This window comes from Mustela erminea, chromosome 4 (assembly GCF_009829155.1).
Source record: "Mustela erminea isolate mMusErm1 chromosome 4, mMusErm1.Pri, whole genome shotgun sequence".
NCBI classification, from domain to species: domain Eukaryota; kingdom Metazoa; phylum Chordata; class Mammalia; order Carnivora; family Mustelidae; genus Mustela; species Mustela erminea.
Window position 1 is genome coordinate 84,342,378 of NC_045617.1, and position 21,066 is coordinate 84,363,443.

The following is a 21,066-nucleotide window of genomic DNA, read 5'->3' on the forward strand; positions in this document are numbered from 1 at the left end:
AAAGAAGTGCCCTATCAAGCGATTGTATGAAATTGCTATCCACATCAGGCAGGACATGAGACAGCTACTGCTTGGGGATGGAGGAGTTGTCTCACAAGGGCTTTGAGATTTCTCCACCTAGAGCTGGGAGCTCAGAGGTGGCACCTGGACTGGTGATACAAATGTGTACAGATAGTGCCAGGAATTATAAGGGAGAATAAAATCCCCCAGGGAGAGGAGGCTGAAGGAAAAATGTCCCCAACAGAACACCGAAGACCAGTGATACAGAAGGGGAGCCACCTGCAAAGACCAAGTAAGGGTAGTAGGCAAACAGTAGGAGAAATAAGTGGTGGTATATCTCAGAGGCAAATGTGACAGTTAATTTTATGTGTCAACTTGATTGGGTCATGAGATGCCAGACATTTGGTCAGACACTATTCTGGGTGTCTGTGAGGGTGTTTCCGGACGAATTTAACATTTGAATCTGTCGACTGAGAAAAGCAGATTGCCCTCCCCTATGTGGGAGTCCCCATCAAGTTAGTGAGAGGCCTGAATAGAATAAAAGGCTGACCCTCTGTTAAGTAAGTGGGAGGTTCCTCCTGCTGGACTTCCTTGAGTTGGACATGGTTTTTTTTTTTCCCCCCATCTTTGGACTCAGACTGAAAGATGTGCCCTTCCTGGGTCGCTAGCCTGTAGGCCTTCATCTGGAATTACACCATCGGTTCTCCTGAGTCTCCAGTTGCCAACTGCAGATCCTGGAGTTTGTTAGCCTCCATAATCACATGAGCTATTTCCTTATACTAAGTCTTCTTTCTTTCTTCTTTTCTATCTATCTATCTACATACCTACCTACCTACCTACCTACCTACCTACCTACCTATATCATATTGGTTCTATCACTCTGGAGAACACTGACTCATACAGCAAGGGAACATTTCAGGAATTAGGGAGTGGTTAACAGAGCTGAAGCTTGCTGTTTGGTCAAATAAGACAAGAACTAAAAATATCAATGGGATTAGCATCCGGGATTTCATTGGAAGAGCTGTTTTAGTGACATGTGGGGGCAAAACAACCATTTGCTCTGCATTAGGAAGGGTGTGAAAAATAAGGACTCGTTATATTTCAGAAGGGGAGAAGAAAAAAATAGAATATAGTTGGAGAGGAAAGTCTGAAAATATGGTAGAGAGAGGTTGAGGGCTTTTCCTACTGATAGTTTGATTTATTCTATGAAGTTGGAAAGGATCTTTTCTGATCCGTGTGAAGGAAGGCAGAGCATTGGGATTGGACAGGGGAAGAAGATGAAGGTTTGAAATAGCTGCTGCAGAGAATAGGAGAGAGACCTCACCAGGGAAACACAGAATGATTGCTGGGTTTCATGGGGGCATGGTGACAAGGGGGGTCGTGAAATGTCTTGTGACACCAGTAGGTACTTTTGTGTGGTTCTCCTGGCATGGCTCAGCTCTGTCTGGAGAAAATGGAGCTGCGTGGATCCAGGGTTGGGATTTGATAAGAGGGTGCAATGGGGATGAAGAGGGGATGACGTAATAACCTTGGATTCAAGGCTGGTTCTAGTGGAAAATGAAGACATCGTGGAGGTGGTAAGTAGGAAGTAGATAAATTCAGAGCCTGGGGTAGATAATCTGTAGAGTCAACGAATTGGATCTGAAGGAGAGAGAGAGAAGTCAGAGAACTGATGTGTAGATTTAGTATGTAAGGGCAGGAACAGTTCTATAACCAAACATGGTTGTCCTCATTCCAAAATAAAATGATGAGCTTTGCCCTATGAGTACTCTCCTTTATGGAAATAATCTTGGATGTTTTTCTTATATATATATTATGTATTTTTATTTATATAATAAATTAATATTACTATTGTATTTCTATAATAAATTAATAATTTAATTTAACAAATTTATAATTTGTTACATAGAAATTAATAGAAGAGGGGTGCCTGGGTGGCTTAGTCATTAAGCGTCTGCCTTCGGCTCAGGACATGATCCTGGGGTCCTGGGATTGAGCCTGGCGTCGGGCTCTGTGGCAAGCCTGCTTCTCCCTTTCCTTCTCCCTGTGCTTGTGTTCCCTCTCTCATTGTGTCTCTCTCTGTGAAACAAATAAATAAAATCTTTAAGAAATTTGTATAAGAACAAATAATTCTAGAATTTGAATGGGACCACAAAAGACCCCAAATAGCCAAAGCAGTCTTGAAGAAGAACAAAACTGGAGGTATCACAATCCCAGATTTCAAGTTATATTACAAAGCTGTAGTAATCAAAGGAGTATGGTACTGGCACAAAAACAGATGCATAGGTCAAGGAACAGAATAGAGAACCCAAAAATAAACCCCCAATTATATGGTCAATTAATTTTCGATAAAGGAGGCAGGAATATGCAATGGGAAAAAGTCTCTTCAACAAATGGTTCTGGGAAAAACTGGACAGCTACAAGCAAAAGAATGAAATTGGACCTCTTTCTTACATCATACACAAAAATAAACTCAAAATGGATTGAGGATTAATGAGCTCAAAATGAGTTAAGGAGCAACAAAATCAAAATGGATCGAATGTGAAACCTGAAACCATAAAAATTCTAGAAAAGAGCACAAGCAGTAATTTCTATGACATTGGCCACAGCAACATTTTTTTAGGTATGTCTCCTGAGGCAAGAGAAACAAGCAAAAATAAACTAGTGGGAATACATCAAAATAAAAAGCTTCTGCACAACAAAGGAAACAGTCAACAAAACTAAAAGACAACATACTGAATGGGAGAAGTTATTTGCAAATGACATGTCCAATAAAAGGTTAGTACCCAAAATATATTTTTAAAAAGCCTGATACAACTTAACACCAAAAAAACAAGTAATCCAATTAGAGCAAAAGCAGAAAACATGAACAGACATTTCTCTAAAGAAGAGATACAGGTGGCCAACAGACGCATGAGAAGATTCTCAGTATCCACTCACCATGAGGGAAATGCAGATCAAAACCACAGTGAGATATCATCACACACCTTTTCTTCTGCATGGCTAAAATCAACAACACAAGAAAAAACGTGTTGGTGAGGATGTGGGGGAAAGGGAATCCTTGTGCACTATTGGTGGGAATGCAAACTAGTGCAGCCATGGTGGAAAATAGTATGGAGGTTCCTCAAAAAGATAAAAATAGCATTATCATGTGATCCAATAATTCCACTACTAGGTATTTACCCAGAGAATACGAAAATGCTAATTCAAAAAGATGATATGCATCCTTATGTTTTATAGCAGCATTATTTAGCCAAATTATAGAAGCAACCCAAGTATCCACTGACAGATGATTAGATAAAGATGTGAGCTAAATATGCAATAGAATGTTTCTCAGCCATAAAAAAAGAGTGAAATCTTGCCATTTGCAACAACATGGATGGATCTAGAGGGTTATCATGTTAAGTGAAATAAGACAGAGAGAGACAAATACCATTATGATTTCACTCATATTTAGAATTTAAGAAACAAACAAACAAAAGACAAAGAAGAAAAAGGAGACAAACCGAAAAGTGGACTCTTAACTATAGAGAACAAACTGATGGTTACCAGAGAATTGTTGAATCACTTTATTACATACCTGAAACTAACGTAACACTGTATGTTAACTGTACTGCAATTACAATGAAAACAAAACAAAGATTAGTAAGTGGGTCTCCTTACTAAATCCTAGGCACTTTCCAACTGGTGTTTAAACTGAGTCCTGAGGTAAGTGAGACTATACAGGCTCCATACACAGGCTTTAAGAGTAAATTCATCATTCCCTGTAGTTTTGTGGTTTTCCTAAATATAATCCCTTTGGTTTTCAAAGCCAGGTATGTTAGGGGCTCATCTCTCCTGTGCAGGACCTAGGGCTTAGTGCCTGGTGTAGAGCACAAACCCATTGCTTCTCACAGCAAAGTTTTGTATTTTTGCGATTCCTCCATATTTTGGATTCTCGTGCCTGGGGTGGGTTTTTTTCGTTTTGGCAAGAGTGTCTCTGCCTCTCTTACCTGTTTTGATGCTGCCCTTTTATCTTTTGTTGTGGAGGCTTGGGTCTTTTTCAGAGGAGATTATTCCACTTGTAGTTGTAATTTTGTCGTGTCCATGGAAGGAGATGGGTTCGGGATCCTCGTAATCTGCCATCTTGAAGCAATCCCCTGACATCATCTTACCATTGCTTTGCAACAAGTTTTGACTTTTTTGAATTGGAGGTCCCACTACTTTGGTCTCCTTTTTAAAGACTGACAATTTTAACTCCCTTGAATTTTCCTGTGAATTTAAAATCAATTTTTAAAAAAAATCAAATTTTAAAAATTTGTCAATTTTTAAAAAGGAGCTAGTTAGGGGCACCTGGATGGCTCAGTGAGTTAAAGCCTCTGCCTTCGGCTCAGGTCATGATTCCAGGGTCCTGGGATCAAGGCCCGCCTCGGGCTCTCTGCTGAGTGGAGAGCCTGCTTCCTCCCCTCTCTCTGCCTGCTTCTCTGCCTACTTGTGGTCTCTGTCTGTCAAATAAATAAATAAAATCTTTAAAAAAAAAAAAAAAAGGAGCTAGTTAGGTATACATAGGGATTGTGTTAAGCCTATGAATGAATTTGGAGAACATTGCCATTTAAACAATATTAAGTCTTCTGATCTGTGAACATTTTTCCATTTAGATGTGTTTACATTTCTTTCAATTATGTTTTGTAGTTTTCAGAGTCCATCTTTTGCACTTCTTTTGTGAAATAGATTATTTTATTCATTTTGGTTCTATTGTAAGTGGAGTTGTTTTCTTAATTTCATTGTTGGATTACTTATTGCAAGTGTATGGAGGGGCTTCTGGGTGGCTCAGTCATTGAGCATCTGCCTTTGGCTCAGGTCATGATCCCAGGGTCCTGGGATCGAGCCCTGTGTCGGGCTCCCTGCTTGGCGGGAAGCCTGCTTCTCCCTCTCCCTTTTCCACTCCCCCTCCTTGTGTTCCCTCTCTCGCTGTGTCTCTATCTAAATAAAAAAATAAATAGTTTTTTTTTTAAGTGTATGGAAATATAACTGATTTTTTTATATTGGCCTCATATCCTGCGACCTTGCTGAACTTTTTTAATTGTTCTAATAGCTTTTAATTTTCCATGATTTTCTATGTACAAGACATCTGTGAATAGAAGTAATTTTACTTCTGTTTTTCCCCAATCAGAATGCACTGTATCTCATTTTCTTGCTCTAGAATATCCAGCACAATTTGCTGGAAGATTTTATTTATTTATTTGAAAGAGAGAGAGAAAACACAAGTGAGGGAAGGAATAGAGGGAGAAGCAGACTCCTGGCTGAGCAAGGCGTCTGCCATGGGGCTGGATCCCACCCAGGACCCTGAGATCATGACCTGAGCTGAAGACTTAACCCACTGAGCCACCCAGGTGCCCCTCCACCACAACGTTTAATAGAAGTGGTAAGAGTGGGGCACTTGGGTGGCTCAGTGGGTTAAGCCTCTGCCTTCAGCTCAGTTCATGATCTCAGGGTCCTGGAATTGAGCCCCGCATTGGGCTCTCTGCTCAGCAGGGAGCCTGCTACCCCTCTCTCTGCCTGCCTCTCGGCCTTCTTGTGATCTCCCTCTGTCTTACAAATAAATAAATAAAATCTTAAAAATAAAAAAAAAAAGAATTGGAAAGAGTAGACATTCTATTTGATCTTAGGAGGAAAAGAACCAGTCTTTCACCATTAAGTAAGATGTTAGCTTAAGGGCTTTCGTAAATGCATTTAATCTGAGGAAATTACCTTCTGTTAGTAGTTTGTTGAGTTTTTATCATGAGAGGGTGTCTGATTTTATCAGATGCTCTTATCTGCTTATCTATTGAGAGAAGCAGGTAGCTTTTTCCCCCTATTACATTAATATGGTGTTTTGTATTGATTAGTATGGATGTTTAACCAATCTTGCATTCCTGGAATAAATTTCATTAGGCATGTATGTAACTCTTTATATGTTGCTGGATCCGATTTGCTACTTTTTTAAAAAGATTTTATTTATTCATTTGACAGAGAGAGACACAGCAAGAGAGGGAACACAAGCAGGAGAAGTGGGAGAGGGAGAAGTAGGTTTCCCGCTGAGCAGGGAGCCCCATGCGGGGCTCCATCCCAAGACCCTGGGATCATGACCTGAACAGAAGGCAGGTGCTTAACGACTGAGCCACCCAGGCGCCCCTCTTCCTCCCGTCCCTTCCCTTCTCTTCCCTTCCCTTCCCTTCCCTCTTTCTTTCTTCCTTCTACATTCATAAGAGATATTGGTGTATAGTTTTCTTGTCTTGCAATATCTTTGTCTGGTTTTGGTATCTGAATAATCCTAGCCTCATAGAGAAGATTCCCTCCTCTCCATTTGGAACGGGTTTGTAAAGAATTGTAACTAATTCTTTCAGCGGTTGGTATAATTCACAAATGCAGCATTTTGGAACTGGGCATTTTTGAGGAAGAGATTTTGACAATTGAGTCTATCTTCTACCTTGTTATAGGTACCTTCACATGGTCTATTTCTTCTTGAGTCAGCATTAGTCTTTGGTGTCTTTCTATGAAATTTGTTTTGTCTAAGTAAGTTAACTTTTTGGCATATACTTCTTCATCGTGATCTCATATAATTCTCCTTATTTCTTGGTGGTCAGTCATAATATCCCCTCTTTCATTGCTGATCCCAGTAATGTGGGGCATTTCTCTCACTCTTTTAGTGAGTCAAGTGGGAGATTTGTTAGTTTAGTTGATCTTTCTTTTTTAAAATTTTTTTAATTGATCTTTCATATGATCATATTTGATTTGGTCAGTTTTAGATATCATTATTTTATTCTCTTTTCTCTATTTCATTAACTTACACTCTAACCTTTACTTTTTTTCCCTTTCCTTTTGGTTGCTTTTCATTTAGTTTGCTCCCCTTTCTTGACTTAATGTGGAAGTTTAGGTAATCATTTTGAGAAGTTGCTTTTCCATATAGGCATTTACAGCTATATATTTGCCTCTGAGCACTGCTTTAGGAACACCATCTAGGTTTGGGTATGCTCTGTCTTCTACTAATTTCAAAATATTTTCTCATTTCCATTTTGATATCTCTTTGGCCTTTTGCTTATGTAGAAGTGTGTTGTTAAATTCTGCATATTTGTGAGTTTCCCAAATATTCTCGTACTTAAAAATAGAAGAGATTTGGTTTGTGTCACCCTGTTCTGAGGATAGAATCCTAGGTTTGCAGATTTTCAGGGAGGGGATGTTTCTCCTGCTGCTCACATGAAGAAGCTCTGGGCTTTATCTCTTCTCTGTGAAGTTCACGAGCCTGAGAAACCGAACCAAGATTTTTTAGATTTGAAAAATACCCTAAGGATCACAACAACTCTTCTGTCTAGCTTACGGCCCATTTATAAATTTTGGCCTAAATGATTATTCTCTTGATTGTTCTACTGCACTTTTTGGATGATTTGTGTGTTTTTTTCCTATTATTTTTAGTTGTTTTAGGAGAAGAGGCAGCCTTAAACTTAACTTAGTCTACTGTGTTAGTGGAAATGGAATCCTCAGTGAGTATTTTTCATCTCTACTATTTATTAGGCACCAGCGTAGGTGCTAGAGTGTAAGTCACCTAAACCAATGGTGATCTGGGTCTTCCGTGCACCAGCCCTGGTCGATAAACTGTTACTCAGACCACAGAAAGATACATACAGAAATTGGAAGTGAGCGTGAGCAAGGAAGCTCTCCCTTCTCCTGTCTGAGACTGGTCATTGCCAAGATAAAAATGAGCATGAATATCACATCATTGGATCTGCTAAAACACTGTGATCATTAGCTGTTCATGGACCAGAGATGAAGTGGGACAGTGTCTAAAATAGAGAAGTTTTTTAGACCTTTGTGGAAGCCACTAAAACCTAATAAAATTATGGACACTCTCCTCAGAAATATGTGTACATATAAAGAGATGTAAAATGTCAGCGTGTAAATGTGGATCATCTGAAGTGATATAGATCTGGGTTTTTAATCCCAGGAAGAAAAAAGGCTAGGAGAAGATGTGTTGAACAATCACTTCATGACCCAATGATGCTACTCCACTTACCTGTGAGTAGGAACTGGAGTGCACAAAAGCTGGACCCATAACAACCATCAAGGGAATATGTTGAAAGGTGCCATTTATGAGTCACTCCTTCATGCAAGAGGACTCGAATGCCTACAGTGTACCCAATTGAGTTCTAGTCTCAGATCACTCCTCCAAACGTGGAAATTTGTCCTTCTTTTCCACTCCTGCCCTCAATGTCTACTCCCAGAACTTGTACCTCTCTTCCCAAGTAAAGGAATTCCACACTTGAAGAATCTTGATGGGGCAGAGACTACCTCCATCCATAGAGAGGAGAACCCACTTCGCCAGTCCTGCAGTTGGACATGACATGAAGCGTCAATAGTCACATGACCACCGGCCAGACTTTGACTCAGGACACATGACAGACACATAGGGACAGCGTCCATGCACTAGGCACAGGTGGTTTGAGTGATGTCACAGTAGTGTCCTGCAACTGTCAGGGGCAGCAGCGATAGCAGTCCCAGCTGCAGGGTCCAGTGTCCTCCCTCAGGGGAGTCAGTGGTGTGGACAGTGGCATCAATACCCAGTAACAGGCACTGGCTGTATGTGGGCCCACCTCTAGGGTCCAGTGTGGATTCCGTTCCTGGCTGTGTAGCCTCAAGCCTTTATTGCGGCTTTCCTGGAAATAAAACAAGATCCTGTATACCCTCTCTCTTCCCTAAGTCTCTCTGTAACTGTACATATGTATCATAAGGAGTCAGAAACCCATGCAGGGAAGAGTTTCCAAGAGCAAGAATTCAGGCATATTTTTTTTTCCAGCTTTATAGAGATATGATTGACATACAGCATCGTATAAGTAAGTTTAAGGATAAAAACCTGTTGATTGATATATTTCTGTACCACAAAATGATAACAATTACAATCATAGCATTAGCTAATACCTGTATCATGTCACATAGTTACCATTTCCTTTTATGAGGTGTGAACATTTAAGACCTACATTCTTAGTAACCCCAAGATTTTACGTTGAGCTGATAAGCACTTCTTCAATCTGCCTTGCTTTGCCCCATAGGAGAGAAGATACGTTTCTCCCAGCATGTCTTGCATTTTTCTTTCTACAAAAAGAACATTTAAAGATTTTATTTATTTATTTATTTATTTATTTATTTATTTGAGAGAGAGAGTGCATGCCCATATGAGGGAGGGGCAGAGGGAGAGGAAGAGAATTTCAACCAGACTCCATGCTGAGTGGGAAACCTGACTCAGGGCTCAATCTCATGACTCTCAGATCATGACTTGAGCCAAAACCAAGAGTTGGATACCCATCCGGCTGAGCCACCCAGGTGTACCCCAAAAAGCATTTAAATGTGTCTATAAGAACTCTTCCCACAATGAGCGCTTTCACCAATGACTTCAGTGCTTCCCTACCTGGAGGAGCCCCAGGATTGCTTGTGGCTTTGTTACAAAATACTCATTCCTTTCCCCAGACCCATCATCTTAGAATGCTTGACAAGGGCCCAGGAATCACTTACGTAATAAGCCCTACAGGAGGGGCTGATGCATGGCCATGTGGGGATCCTGCTCCATGTGCTCGCTACTCCATGTGAGATCTGAAGACCAGCAGCAGCAGCACCAACCTTGTCATCAACCCAGGATCTCACGCTTTACTCCAGTCTGTTTGGATCTTCATAGTCTGGGAAATTCCTGTGCTCACTGAAGGCTGGGTCTCCCTGGTCTACGTGCCTTCTAGACGCACAACCAGCCTGTGCAGTGCACTCTGGGTATGCGCTCTGATCAGCCTGCTTAGCCCTGAGGAGTCCGGGGTTTGGACCTTTTGCTTTCTCTTCTATGGCCCTCGCCCCCCTGGTGACCTCATCTCTGCTGAAGACTCTAAACATCATTTATATGCTGTCACCTCCCAAATCTCCCCTGCACTCTGTATCCGCCCGCCAACCTGGCTTGGATTTCTAATAGACATAGTCAGTTTCACCATTTCTAAAGTGGATGACTGCGATGCTGCTTCCCCAAATGTGCTGCTTTCAGAGTCTTCCCTGTTTCCAAGGAAGGCACTCCACATTTCTACTTGCAGTCTGAACTACTGGATGCCCTCCTTGATTCCTTTCTCACCACCCAGAATGACTCCACTAGGAAATGCTGCAAAATCCATCTGTAAATATCTCCAGCAGCCAATCACTTCTTAGTAACTTCCTTCCTCTCAACCATGACATACAGCCCACACCCCCCTCCTGGGACACTGCACTGGTTTCCTACAGTTTCTCTGCTGGTTGCTTATCTTGCCCCTCTCGATTCTGCACAGCAGCAAAGAGGTGCTGCTAAAGAAACATCAGTCATGTTGATCTGTTCATTCTTGTAACTCCATATTTCACTCAGAGAAAACTCAAAAACCTTCTAATGTCCTCAGACCTCCATGATGAGACTGACCTCTGACCTCATCTCACCTGCTCTCTGCTGCAGCCTCAGTGGCCTCTTCACCCTTCCTTGAACGCAGGACATGCTCCTGCCCTAGTGTGTGTGCCCCGGAGGCTCCCTGCCTGGAAAGAACTCCCCCAGACCTCTTCTTACACAATTCCTTCATGTCCTTCAAATCTCTCAGAGGTCACCTTCTCAGTGAGACTCCCCTGATCCCTGGAGTAAAGAAGCCATCGTCCCCGTCCCAGCACAGGTGCTCTCTGGGTCACCTTCCTTACAGCTCCTGCCAACTTCCTAATTAAACCCTTCCCTTATGGACTGTGCTTACACAAGACACAGTTCACCTCTGAATGACCCTGGTTTGTACTGGGCACCACCACTTCCATGTGGACTTTTAGACAGTAAATACCATCCATGCATTTTTCTTCCTTACTATTTTCTCTATTAGAAGAATACAGTATATGATATATGTAGCATATAAAATATGTGTTAAGCAACTGTGTATTTTATTACTAAGCCTTCCAGTCAAGAGTAGGCTCTTCGTACTCAAGTTTTTGGGGAGTCAAAATTTTACCTGGATTCCTGACAGTACAAGCAGGCCACTGCCCCAATCTCCACATTGAGAGACAAGTGGGAGTCTGCCCCTTACCACTAGAATGTAGTCTTCCCAAGACCAGCACATTTTGCCTCTTCTTCGTCTCACTGAGCTGTCCTAGATGTAAACATAGTGTGTCCTATATGAGGCACATGACAATTATCAGTGGAATGAATGAGCAGATAGAGGACTCCCTCTTCTAGACGAGTCTCAGGCACAGCTCTTCCAAGGCAGCTCCCACCCCATGTCACCCACCTCACCATCCGGGCTGCCTCTCTCTTCTCACAGGGCTGCCCTCCCCTCCCACTCTCTGCTCAGGCCCTCCCCCGCTACACCATCTCTCGTGCACAGCACAGCACAGCACACAGAGTTCTCTTCAGAAACACTGTACTTAGGCTTTTTGTATCCTTTTCTCCAACCACACAGAAATCTATGTTTGACTCTGCTTTATAAATCTGTGAACTTGGAACTGAGCCAGCACTAGGATCACTAAACTAAGGGTGGGGAGAGAGGCCAGAGTAGCAGGGAAGGCAGAAACTAACTGAAGCTTAATAAGGATGATAATCTCTCAGATTCTTCTTCTCTCTAGCTCCAGAGTCTAAATAGTAATCCAGAAAACAGCCCTAGAGGAAGGAGAAGAGATAGATGAATCTGAAAGTTCATTCCTCCATACCAGAGAGACTCCTGTGTGCAGGGGCTGATCTAGGCCTATGGGAATGACAGCCCAAAGGACACCTGCTGCTATAACTGACAGGGTCACCCAAGGGAGAATGGGACAAGTATACAAGAGCAAGAACAGGCCTGATACTACAGAAACCATGAAACAAACACCCCCAAATGGGAGCTATGTTGTGACCCAGGCCTGAGGTGAGGCTGACCCACAGCAAGCTCTGGCTGCAGAAGTTCCTGGTGACAGGTGACGTCCAAGTCCCTGTGATCACAGGTCCTGGTGGGACAAGCTTCCACAGAAGGGGCAGGACAGAGAGCAGAGAGATGACTCAGCTGAAGAGTGAGAATGTCATGCCCATGATGCACCGAGCACAGACTGGGCACAGGCCCCGTCTCTGCTTGACTCCTCACAGCCTACTCCTACCCCCACCTGCCACAGACTCAGCACAAAAAACACACGGATTCTGGAAGGTTCTCAGTGCTTCCATTTATTTGCTGTCTCAACTTTACAAATTTCTTTTATTACCTCATCAGCCACACATGCCAAGTGCTAAAAAACATAAACTCTTATCTGGATTCTCATTTTCAATAGGGAAGTCATTTGTACTAGCCCAACACGAAATAAAGACAGGGATGGAGATGGTCCAGCCCAGCCTCTGCTGGAACAGGAAAGCACATCAGAGAAGAGAACACAGGTCAGTATGGGAAGGGGCCATGGTGGGCAGGGTTGACCAGCCTCCCCACCTCCTCACTTTATACTCATATGAACACAGACACATTCTGACACCTTTTGCATAAAGGGATTGTTGGTGTCACCAAGTGGGAGTGTGAATAAATCTTACAACGCTCAGTCCCCACAAGGAAGCTGGTCTCATACTGTGATAAATGATCATGTACAAATTTAGGTAAATCACATAAGAGCTGACATTCTCAACAGCCCCCTGCATGCTCAAATTGTTTCTAGTGGCCCAACCTTCCCCACATCAGGCCCTCCAAGGTCTCACCTCCAGTTATCATGAGAGACACACCAGAGCCCTGGCCTCTGTCATCATCTAGGGGAGAACAAAGAGGACATGGTCAGAGTCCATAGGAGATGAGACTAAAGGAGGAGCTATGGAATAGGTGAGCTCCCCATGGGGTCTTGTCTACACTACCCTGGGGTCTCAGGAATCACCCCCTCCATACTTACGTCCAGTATGAGAGTGGTTTCTTCTTTCATCTGTGGGAAGAAAACATCTTGTCAAAAGCCTGGAGAAGGCTGGGCCATGAGATCCTAGTCCAAGCTCCCTAGTCCTGATCCAAAAGGAAGTTTGCAGAATTGTGACTGAAGATCCAGAACAGGATGAGGAAACATGACAAGAAGTGTGGGGTTACTGGACCAAAAGACTTGCTGAAGGTCTATGCTAGGCAGGGACCTTCCTCCCTGCCCTATGACTGCTGGGGATCAGGTCCCATCACCAGAATTACCAAAATGAAAAATTTGTCCTTCCTTTTCATAAATGTCTTGCTATAGAGTGAATGTTAGTAATCAGCTCCAGACCGGGCAAGTACTTATGTGTGGATGGTACTTGACAGTAACAAGGCAGGACAATCTGCTACCTAGGAAACCCCCAGTGGGAAAGAAAACTCAGATCCCCCCACTCCATTCCCTACTTGAACACTTCTTCCTCCAGATCACAGCTCCAACCACACAATGACCACAGGGAGTGCCAGACCAGCAATGATCCAGGTGATGGGGATGGTGGGAGGAGGAGGGTCTGGAAAGGGAAAGGAACGTGAGGGGCCAAGACCTGTAGTAGGAGTCCTCACTTTGCCAAAATTCTCCAGAAGGTCTCTGCTTTCCCTGAGAAGAGGCTCTACCCCCAAACCCTCCTTACCCTATCTCAGGGTGATGGGTTCACGCAGCCCCTCATACTGCATGTGGCACTTGTATTTCTGCTCCTCTCCAGAAGGCACCACTATGGCCGCCCACTTCTGGAAGGTCCCATCTCCTGCAGGCCTGGTCTCCATAAGCTCTGTGTTCTGGGTCAGGTCCTCCCCATAACGCTGCCAGGTCAGGGTGATCTCCGCAGGGAAGAAGCCCAAGGCCCAGCACCTCAGGGTGACTTCTTTGTCAGAGATGGGGTGTTGGGTCATGTATGTGTTGGGTGGTTCTGAGGAAGAAGAATCAGAAAATCCACACTTGGGTTTACCTTTATGGGCCACTGAAATGGCATTCATGTGACCATCCTGAAGTGGACCAGGCAATTGGTTTGGATGGAAGAAGTACAAAGTCCAGTCACCTTTGACTGACCTTTGGGCCAGTCTTTGGGATCTTTTAATCCTGCAAAGTTCTAGAACAGAGGGATGGCCCAGGGTAGGACACTGTAGGTATAAGTGAAAAAGCACACTATTGGTCCTGACAATGTGTGGCTGGTGATTGAATCAGAAAACCCAGAGTCAGATGTCTAAAGATGTTCTCAGATGGAGAATATCTCCATCTATCTGGAATATCTGAGATATTCTCAGATGGAGGTTGTCATGGTTCCCAAGGTGGCTGCCAGGGTCAAAAGGAACTACTGATGTGTTATTTCAGGAATGGTCTCCACCTGCCTCCCTGGAGAGACTGGATTCCTCAATTGTCCTTTAGAGAAAAGTGATTCTGGGTGAGTCACTCAGTAGGAATATGAACACCAAGGCGGATCTCCCTCTCCTCACCCATTGGGTGGTTGGTATTCTGACCTTGAGTCCATTTTCCCTTTCTTTTGGGAAGCCAGCCCCAGTAGTGGGAGATTTGGGAGGTCCCACGGCCCCGGTACCCGTGCGCAGCAGCGTCTCTTTCCCTTTCTCCAGGTACTTGCGGAGCGACTCCACGCACATGCCTTCCAAGTAGCTTCTGTAGTGCTCTGCAGCACCTGCCGCCTCCCACTTGCGCCGGGTCATTTGCCCCACCGTGTCCGCAGCAGTCCAGGAGCGCAGGTCCTCATTCAGGGCGATGTAATCCACGCCGTCGTAGGCCAACTGCTCATACCCGCTGAGGAGTAGCCCGCCTGGCCCCAGGTCGCAGCCAAACATCCCCTGGAGGGTGTGAGACTCTGGCCCCGCCCCCGCGGTCTGCTCTCAGATTGTCTCCACCCCTGCTGGTGGACGAGCGACTAAGTCCAAACATAAAGTAAAACCTCTTGAAAGTTCGCGGTGCTCTCCTAAGGTCGGGGAACTGGGATTTCCACAGATTCGGCGTGGCGCTCGTACCCGGACACCCGGGGAGACCCCAGCCCGTCGGTGAGGATGGGGGTCGTGACCTGGACCCGGGCCCTGTTGCTCACCGGCCTCGCTCTGGTTGTAGTAGCCCAGGGCGGTCTGCAGGTTCACTTGGAAAGTCTGTGCGTGGTGCCTGGCGTTCTGGGTCTGCTGGTCCCAATACTTCGGTCCCTCCTGCTCCATCCACGGCGCCAGCGGCTCCATCCTCCCACTGGCAGAGTCGAACCTCATGAACTGCGTGTTGTCCACGTAGCCGACTTCCCAGTACTGGGGCTCCCCGCGTCCGGGCCGAGAAATACCTCAGGGAGGGGAAGCCTGCGGGAACAGAAGGGCTGAGACCCCGCCCAACGCTCCTCCCGGCGCCTTTCCGGGGGACCAGGTGGAGACTGCCGGGAGGGCAGGGGAAGGGGCACCGAATGGGGGAGAGCAGGGAGGGACAGGGGAGCACAGGCCCGGGCGGGGCCGGGGGCGGCTGGGGGTCTGGGGCGGGGGCTGCGGAGAGGCGCCTTCGGGGGGGGGGTCCCTCCTCCCTCCCCGGGGTCCCCTCGCTCCCGCCTGGCAGAGGCCCTTTCCTCCCGTCCCACACTCACCCGGCCAGGTCTCTTCCACGGCCAGTACCCCCTACAGCAGCAGGAGGAGGGCTCGGGGCCCCATGGTCCAAACCTTCAGGATCTGAGGTAGGTGCGTCCCTGTGGGTCTGGTGAGGACTTTAGAACCCAGAACCGCGGTGCCGCTGATTGGCTTCGCCAGATCCCCGACACCCAATGGAACTGAGAACTGCAGTCGCCAGGAGGACCAGACACGTGGTGAGAGGGATAAGTGAAACCCAGGGAGAGGGGAACTCTCCAACACTAGGCTTCCACGCCCTAGACACCAGACTTGAGAGGCAGGCCTTCCCTGGGACCTGCGACTTTGCCCTGACTCCTCTCTTACTGCACAGAGCGCTCTTTATCACCCAGTCTCCCTGAGTCGTGGCTGAGTCAGTGATTCTCAAACATTTTGATCACAGTCTATCTATATGGCCTTACAAATTACTGAGGATCCCAAGGATAATTTTGCATCTATGGGTTTTATCTATCAATGTTTACCATAGTAGGGATAAAACAGTGTTAAACACTTACTAATTCATTTAGAATCATATTAATGACCCATGACATGAACAAAAATATTGCTTTTATGAAAAATAACTATTTCCCCAAGGGCAGTGAGAAGAATGGATTTCTTTTTCTTTTTTAATTTAATTTTTTTTTATTTTTTATAAACTTATAATATATTTTTATCCCCAGGGGTACAGGTCTGTGAATCGCCAGGTTTACACACTTCACAGCACTCACCATAGCAGATACCCTCCCCAATGTCCATAACCCCATTCCCCTTCTCCCAACCCTCCTCCCCCCAGCAACCCTCAGTTTGTTTTGTGAGATTAAGAGTCACTTATGGTTTGTCTCCCCCCCCCATCCCATCTTGTTTCCTTTATTCTTCTCCTACCACCTTAACCCCCCATGTTGCGTCTCCACTTCCTCATATCAGGGAGATCATATGATAGTTGTCTTTCTCCGACTGACTTATTTCGCTAAGCATGATACCCTCTAGTTCCATCCACTTGCAAATGGCAAGATTTCATTTCTTTTGATGGCTGCATAGTATTCCATTGTGTATATATACCACATCTTCTTTATCCATTCATCTGTTGCTGGACATCTAGGTTCTTTCCATAGTTTGGCTATTGTAGACATTGCTGCTATAAACATTCGGGTGCACGTGCCCCTTCGGATCACTACGTTTGTGTCTTTAGGGTAAATACCCAGTAGTGCAATTGCTGGTAGTGCAAATGGTAGTTCTATTTTCAACATTTTGAGGAACATCCATGCTGTTTTCCAGAGTGGCTGCACCAGCTTGCATTCCCACCAACAGTGTAGGAGGGTTCCCCTTTCTCCACATCCTCGCCAGCATCTGTCATTTCCTGACTTGTTAATTTTAGCCATTCTGACTGGTGTAAGGTGATATCTCATTGTGGTTTTGATTTGTATTTCCCTGATGCTGAGTGATATGGAGCACTTTTTCATGTGTCTGTTGGCCATCTGGATGTCTTCTTTGCAGAAATGTCTGTTCATGTCTTCTGCCCATTTCTTGATTGGATTATTTGTTCTTTGGGTGTTGAGTTTGCTAAGTTCTTTATAGATTTTGGACACTAGCCCTTTATCTGATATGTCGTTTGCAAATATCTTCTCCCATTCTGTCAGTTGTCTTTTGGTTTTGTTAACTGTTTCCTTTGCTGTGCAAAAGCTTTTGATCTTGATAAAATCCCAATAGTTCATTTTTGCCCTTGCTTCCCTTGCCTTTGGCAATGTTCCTAGGAAGATGTTGCTGCGGCTGAGGTCGAAGAGGTTGCTGCCTGTGTTCTCCTCAAGGATTTTGATGGATTCCTTTCTCACATTGAGGTCCTTGATCCATTTTGAGTCTATTTTCGTGTGTGGTGTAAGGAAATGGTCCAATTTCACTTTTCTGCATGTGGCTGTCCAATTTTCCCGACACCATTTATTGAAGAGGCTGTCATTTTTCCATTGGACATTCTTTCCTGCTTTGTCAAAGATGAGTTGACCATAGAGCTGAGGGTCTATTTCTGGGCCCTCTATTCTGTTCCATCGATCTATGTGTCTGTTTTTGTGCCAGTACCATGCTGTCTTGATGATGACAGCTTTGTAATAGAGCTTGAAGTCCGGAACTGTGATGCCACCCACTTTGGCTTTTTTTTTTTTTTTTCAATATTCCTTTGGTATTCGAGGTCTTTTCTGGTTCCATATAAATTTTAGGATTATTTATTCCATTTCTTTTAAAAAGATGGGTGGTATTTTGATAGGAATTGCATTAAATGTGTAGACTGCTTTAGGTAGCATAGACATTTTCACAATATTTATTCTTTCAATCCAAGAGCATGGAACATTTTTCCATTTCTTTGTGTCTTCCTCAATTTCTTTCATGAGTACTTTATAGTTTTCTGAGTATAGATTCTTAGCCTCTTTGGTTAGGTTTATTCCTAGGTATCTTATGGTTTGGGGTGCAATTGTAAATGGGATTGACTCCTTAATTTCTCTTTCTTCTGTCTTGTTATTGATGTAGAGAAATGCAACTGATTTCTGTGCATTGATTTTATATCCTGAAACTTTACTGAATTCCTGTACAAGTTCTAGCAGTTTTGGAGTGGAGTCTTTTGGGTTTTCCACATATAGTATCATATCATCTGCGAAGTGTGATAGTTGTTTTTGTTTGTTTGTTTGTTTGTTTGTTTTTTAGAATTCAAAATCTTTAATAACAACGCAGGATCTGGGGTTAATTTTTGTAGCCTCGGCTGGCCCTCCGGCCTCTGGCGCGCTCGAACTTCCGGCCCTTGGATCTCACGTAGGGTTTGGTGTGGCTATGTGGGGTTCCGGGAGCCTTGCCAAAATGCCTGTACACCTCTCGGCCCTTGCATGGCCCAGACAGCAAGACGGTGCCACAGCCCTTGGGGGAGTCCAGGGCCAACTGGTCAAGGTGAGGATCTTGCCTCCAGCTTTGAGGATGCGGCTCCGGGCACGGCTGCTCACACGCAGCGCGCACACCTTCAGTTTGGGCACCTCCTGGACCCACACGTCATCTGTTATGGTCCCTACAACCACAGCGGTTTTGTTTTCCCGGCCGGGCAGCTTCATCTTTTGGATCATCCGGGAGAGGGGCAGAGGTGGCCGGTTGGTGCGACTCATGAACAACCTCTTCAACACGACTTGGTTAAAGGTAGAGTTGGTTCGTCTGGCCAGAAATCTGTACAACTTGACCAACAGCCTCAGGTAGATGTCCTGGCTCTTGGGCTCCTTGCGCCGAACCTTTCGGTCCTTGTTGTGCTGGATGTCGACTCCCATGATGGCGCCTCCTGCTTAGCCAGGTCCGGAAAGAGAGAACCCGAAGTGTGATAGTTTGACTTCTTCTTTGCCGATTTGGATGCCTTTAATTTCCTTTTGTTGTCTGATTGCTGAGGCTAGGACTTCTAGTACTATGTTGAATAGCAGTGGTGATAATGGACATCCCTGCCGTGTTCCTGACCTTAGCGGAAAAGCTTTCAGTTTTTCTCCATTGAGAATGATATTTGCGGTGGGTTTTTCATAGTTGGCTTTGATGATATTGAGGTATGTGCCCTCTATCCCTACAGTTTGAAGAATTTTGATCAGGAAGGGATGCTGTACTTTGTCAAATGCTTTTTCAGCATCTATTGAGAGTATCATATAGTTCTTGTTCTTTCTTTTATTAATGTGTTGCATCACATTGATTGATTTGCGGATATTGAACCAAACTTGCGGCCCTGGAATAAATCCCACTTGGTCGTGGTGAATAATCCTTTTAATGTACTGTTGAATCCTATTGGCTAGTATTTTGGTGAGAATTTTCGCATCTGTGTTCATCAAGGATATTGGTCTGTAGTTCTCTTTTTTGATGGGATCCTTGTCTGGTTTTGGGATCAAGGTGATGCTGGCCTCATAAAATGAGTTTGGAAGTTTTCCTTCCATTTCTATTTTTTGGAACAGTTTCAGGATAATAGGAATTAGTTCTTCTTTAAATGTTTGGTAGAATTCCCCCAGGAAGCCGTCTGGCCCGGGGCTTTTGTTTGTTTGGAGATTTTTAATGACTGTTTCAATCTCCTTACTGGTTATGGGTCTGTTCAGGTTTTCTATTTCTTCCTGGTTCAGTTGTGGTAGTTTATATGTCTCTAGGAATGCATCCATTTCTTCCAGATTGTCAAATTTGTTGGCATAGAGTTGCTCATAGTATGTTCTTATAATTGTCTGTATTTCTTTGGTATTAGTTGTGATCTCTCCTCTTTCATTCATGATTTTATTTATTTGGGTCCTTTCTTTTCTTTTTGATAAGTCTGGCCAGGGGTTTATCAATCTTATTAATTCTTTCAAAGAACCAGCTCCTAGCTTCGTTGATTTGTTCTATTGTTTTTTTTATTTCTATTTCACTGATTTCTGCTCTGATCTTCATGATTTCTCTTCTTCTGCTGGGTTTAGGGTTTCTTTCTTGTTCTTTCTACAGCTCCTTTAGGTGTAGGGTTAGGTTGTGTACCTGAGACCTTTCTTGTTTCTTGAGAAAGGCTTGTACTGCTATGTATTTTCCTCTCAGGGCTGCCTTTGTTGTGTCCCACAGATTTTGAACCATTGTGTTTTCATTATCATTTGTTTCCTTGAATTTTTTCAATTCTTCTTTAATTTCCTGGTTGACCCATTCATTCGTTAGAAGGATGCTGTTTAGTCTCCATGTATTTGGGTTCTTTCCAAATTTCCTCTTGTGATTGAATTCTAGCTTCAGAGCATTGTGGTCTGAAAATATGCAGGGAATGATCCTAATCTTTTGATACTGGTTCAGACCTGATTTAGGACCAAGGATGTGATCTATTCTGGAGAATGTTCCATGTGCACTAGAGAAGAATGTGTATTCTGTTGCTTTGGGATGAAATGTTCTGAATATATCTGTGATGTTCATCTGGTCCAGTGTGTCATTTAAAGCCTTTATTTCCTTTTTGATCTTTTGCTTGGATGATCTGTCCATTTCAGTGAGGGGAGTGTTAAAATCCCCTACTATTATTGTATTATTGTTGATGTGTTTCTTTGATTTTGTTATTAATATAACAAAATATAGTTGGCTGCTCCCACATTAGGGGCATAGATATTTAAAATTGTTAGATCCTCTTGTTGGACAGAGCCTTTAAGTATGATATAGTGTCCTTCCTCATCTCTCATTATAGTCTTTGGCTTAAAATCTAATTGATCTGATATAAGGATTGCCACTCCTGCTTTCTTCTGATGTCCATTAGCATGGTAAATTGTTTTCCACCCCCTCACTTTAAGTCTGGAGGTGTCTTCGGGTTTAAAATGAGTTTCTTGTAGGCAACATACAGATGGATTTTGTTTTTTTATCCATTCTGATACCCTGTGTCTTTTGATTAGGACATTTAGCCCAAGAATGGATTTCTGTTATATTTTCCAGTTTTGCAAGTCTCTTTCTTGTTCTTGTCTGTCTCATTAGAAGACCCCTGGACATTCAGATTTGCTTCTGCGCTAATTGTGTTGTTTTGGTTGAAGTATATGAAAATATTTACAGCCTTGCATAA

At 44.0% G+C, this 21,066-nt stretch overlaps 2 protein-coding genes and 1 long non-coding RNA gene across 4 annotated transcripts in view; 1 reads left to right on the top strand and 2 right to left on the bottom strand.

Annotated features, from left to right (window-relative positions):
- RNF8 (ring finger protein 8) overlaps positions 1 to 14,742 on the top strand; it is a 51,147-nt gene extending 36,405 nt beyond the window's left edge. The window contains exons 8-10 of one of the 2 annotated variants that reach the window (XM_032339794.1): positions 12,277 to 12,379; positions 13,358 to 13,413; positions 14,517 to 14,742. In XM_032339794.1, coding sequence (XP_032195685.1) covers positions 12,277 to 12,379; positions 13,358 to 13,413; positions 14,517 to 14,701 — 344 coding nt within the window. In that variant the 3' untranslated portion in view covers positions 14,702 to 14,742. The remainder of the gene's footprint in view (positions 1 to 12,276; positions 12,380 to 13,357; positions 13,414 to 14,516) is intronic. The other variant, XM_032339799.1, reaches the window with a different exon arrangement.
- LOC116588568 lies at positions 10,233 to 13,461 on the bottom strand. Its single transcript, XR_004285004.1, has 3 exons — positions 13,338 to 13,461; positions 12,859 to 12,861; positions 10,233 to 10,244 (listed from the first exon to the last, which is right to left on the bottom strand). It is a non-coding gene; the product is annotated as an uncharacterized LOC116588568 (long non-coding RNA).
- A 3,468-nt stretch (positions 14,743 to 18,210) lies between the features above and the next one.
- Positions 18,211 to 18,857, bottom strand: LOC116588565 (ribosomal protein L18-like). Its single transcript, XM_032339801.1, is given in 2 exon segments — positions 18,211 to 18,454; positions 18,457 to 18,857. Coding segments are annotated over 2 exon segments (564 nt in total). The 5' UTR covers positions 18,821 to 18,857; the 3' UTR covers positions 18,211 to 18,254.
- Positions 18,858 to 21,066: the final 2,209 nt, after the last annotated feature.